The sequence below is a fragment of the Echinops telfairi genome, unplaced genomic scaffold (assembly GCF_000313985.2).
Source record: "Echinops telfairi isolate 266 unplaced genomic scaffold, ASM31398v2 ScPeMD7_4;HRSCAF=17, whole genome shotgun sequence".
NCBI classification, from domain to species: Eukaryota; Metazoa; Chordata; class Mammalia; order Afrosoricida; family Tenrecidae; genus Echinops; species Echinops telfairi.
Window position 1 is genome coordinate 45,753,765 of NW_022103900.1, and position 2,885 is coordinate 45,756,649.

At 34.6% G+C, this 2,885-nt stretch overlaps 1 protein-coding gene across 1 annotated transcript in view; it reads left to right on the forward strand.

The window, feature by feature from the left end:
* Positions 1-2,885, forward strand: part of LRP1B (LDL receptor related protein 1B) — a 1,686,774-nt gene that overhangs the window by 1,186,595 nt on the left and 497,294 nt on the right. Inside the window, exons 34-35 of the mRNA XM_045298375.1 lie at positions 1,968-2,094; positions 2,234-2,385. Of these exons, the coding sequence (XP_045154310.1) occupies positions 1,968-2,094; positions 2,234-2,385 (279 nt within the window). The remainder of the gene's footprint in view (positions 1-1,967; positions 2,095-2,233; positions 2,386-2,885) is intronic.

Consider the following 2,885-nt stretch of genomic DNA (forward strand, 5'->3'; position numbering starts at 1 on the left):
GAGGGCCAAAGTAGAGGTCAAATGTTTTGAGATTGATGAGGGCAACAGGTGTACATAGGTGCTTGACTCAATGGATGTATGCAGGGACTGTGATAAGAAATGTACGGGCCTCAATAAAATAATTAATTAAAAAAAAAAGAAGAATGAGGGTAACAAATGTACAAATGTGCTTTATACAATTGATGTATGTATGGATTGTGATGAGTTGTATGAACCTCCAATAAAAAAAATCCTGCATTTAAAATACATATAGATGTTTTGTTCCTCCTATATGTTGAGCCTGCTAACAGTTTGTGCTCAACTGCAATCAGATGTCTAACAGTGTGATGGTTTACTCATTGGCTTGCTAACCACAAGGTCACAGTTTGAATGTACCAGGAGTTCTGCAGGCGAAATATGGGACTTTCTGCTCACCTAAAGATTTAGAACTCAGGATTGCAAAGGGACAGTTCTTCCCTACCTTAAAGGGTCCTTCCTACAGTCAGGATGAACTAGAGAACAGTGAGTTATTTGAATACTATCAAAAAATGTTTTGAAGTTCAAAGCTGCCCTTTGGGCATCATGAGAGAAGTCCCTGGTCATCTACTTCTTTTAGATTACAAACATTGAAAACTCTGTGACCAAAATTCTAATCTGAAACATGTGTGGGGTGTGTGTTGGTCACCATTAGCCAGAATCCATTAGATGTCAATGGGTTTAGTTTGGGGTTTCAGCTAGATCTTCCCAATATAATACTCATTGGATTTCCTCTGACCACATTTTCCCTTTCTGATTTTTAAAACCTGTAACTATTATTGAAAGTATCTTCAGGAATGATTTGAAAAAACTCCACAGCAAATATACTGAAATGAATCAAGTACATTTTACGTATTTTATTGTCTTCCTTGTTTTCCTCATGGTTATGTAATCCATTAAATGAACACAAAATATAAGTATGGGTTTTCTTAAGTTTCAGTCTGTAATTTTTGTTTTCTACCATTGTAAATGAACACTCATATATGTATTCAAATATGCACAGAAATACACACTTTTTTGGTGTGTGAATGACTGAAGGATTGCTGTGTTATCCTAAACTTCAATAATTAATATTATCTGATAGTTGAATAAAAATTTTAGTGGATATGCCTTCAGTGGAAGAACTAATGATATTTATCTGAAAGCATGGTTTTCTTTATTGCACTTTAAACATGGTATTTGTTGAAAGGATGAGTGAAAAATGCATGAATAATTATTATTCGGCATTTCATTTTTTGACAGTTTTATTTTCTAAATGTTCTGGATTTTTCTGCATCACATGAAAAAATTACTAACAATAGTTCTACATGAAACCATGTTTTAATATAGCTATGCAAGATAATGTCTCATTAGAATTATTTTGCTTAGCAACCTAAATGGACATAATTTGAAGATAAAATTGATTCTTGTATGCATTAATTAATTCAATATTGATATATTACTAATTTTTACTTTTAAGATGTTGGTATAATGGTAATTAAAAAAGAGAAAAGAGCACTGTTCACTTTGAGATTCTAGTCGGCTAGGAAAAAATATTAATGATAACTAGCTTTATACATAGACATAAATACAAGTATGCTACTTCAACCCATGCTTTGTAGCAGATTACACGATAGAGCAATTAGGCAGGATACTGAAGACTTTGGGGAAAAAATGATGTTCAAGTTGAAATATGAAAAACAGTTATGATAATATTAGGCAAATTGGTTGTCCTGATTTCTGATAGAAAATAACAGGTACAAAGATTATTCTGGTAGAATTTTGAATTTATCCTTGAGATTTTCTTGTCTGGGTAAGATTTTTTTTTAATAATAAAAATTATCTTGCATAAACACATGCCTACACAGATTTCTAAATGATCTTATTTGAATGGTATTGCTATTTTTACAAATGATTATATTAACTCTTGCTGTATCTCTCTATATTACCGTATATCAATTATTTCATTTCAGCTTCTTGTTCTGGACTGAATGGGGACAGATGCCCAACATTGGGAAGGCTCGCTTAGATGGCTCAGAGAAGGTTGTCCTTGTAAGCATGGGAATAGCGTGGCCGAATGGTATCTCCATTGATTATGAGGTCTGTTAATTTCTGTTTCTTAAATATTTCAAGTCTATTAACTGTTAAGTTGTATTATTTCACATTTAGTGTTCCCTTATTATTTGAAAAAAAATGTGATCTAAGTCAGCTTTTAATATTATTTTCACTTCATATTTAGGAAAATAAATTGTACTGGTGTGATGCTCGCACAGACAAGATAGAAAGAATTGACCTTGAAACTGGAAGCAATCGAGAGATGGTGCTGGCAGGGAGCAATGTGGATATGTTTTCCGTTGCAGTCTTTGGGGCTTATATCTACTGGTCTGACAGGTAATTTATTTTTCACAAATATTTGAGCCTCCAAATGTTATTTCAGTGCCCATTGCTTTACCCTTGTAGGATTCCTCAGTCAGAACACAAAAAGGATCTCCCAAAGCCACAGAAAAGGCAGGCACTCTGGCTGTTCCAGGCTTAAGCATGTCAATGTCACCAATGGAAGCTGGTTCCTTTCTTTTCTTTTTTTTAAACTTTTATTAGGGGCTCTTACATCTCTTATCACAATCCAAACATACACCCAGTGTGTCAAGCACATTTGCACATATGCCACCATCATTTTCAAAGCATTGTCTTCCCACTTCAGCCCCTGATATCAGCTCCCCATTTCTTCCCCCTCCCTCCCCTACCTGCCTTCCCTCACAAAACCCTTGATAAATTATAGATTATTTTTTCCATATTTTACATCATCCTCCGTAGCCCTTCACCCACTTTTCTGTTATTTGCACCCCCTGGGAGGTGGTTCTAGTTTGATCCTGTGATCTATTCCTCCTTTC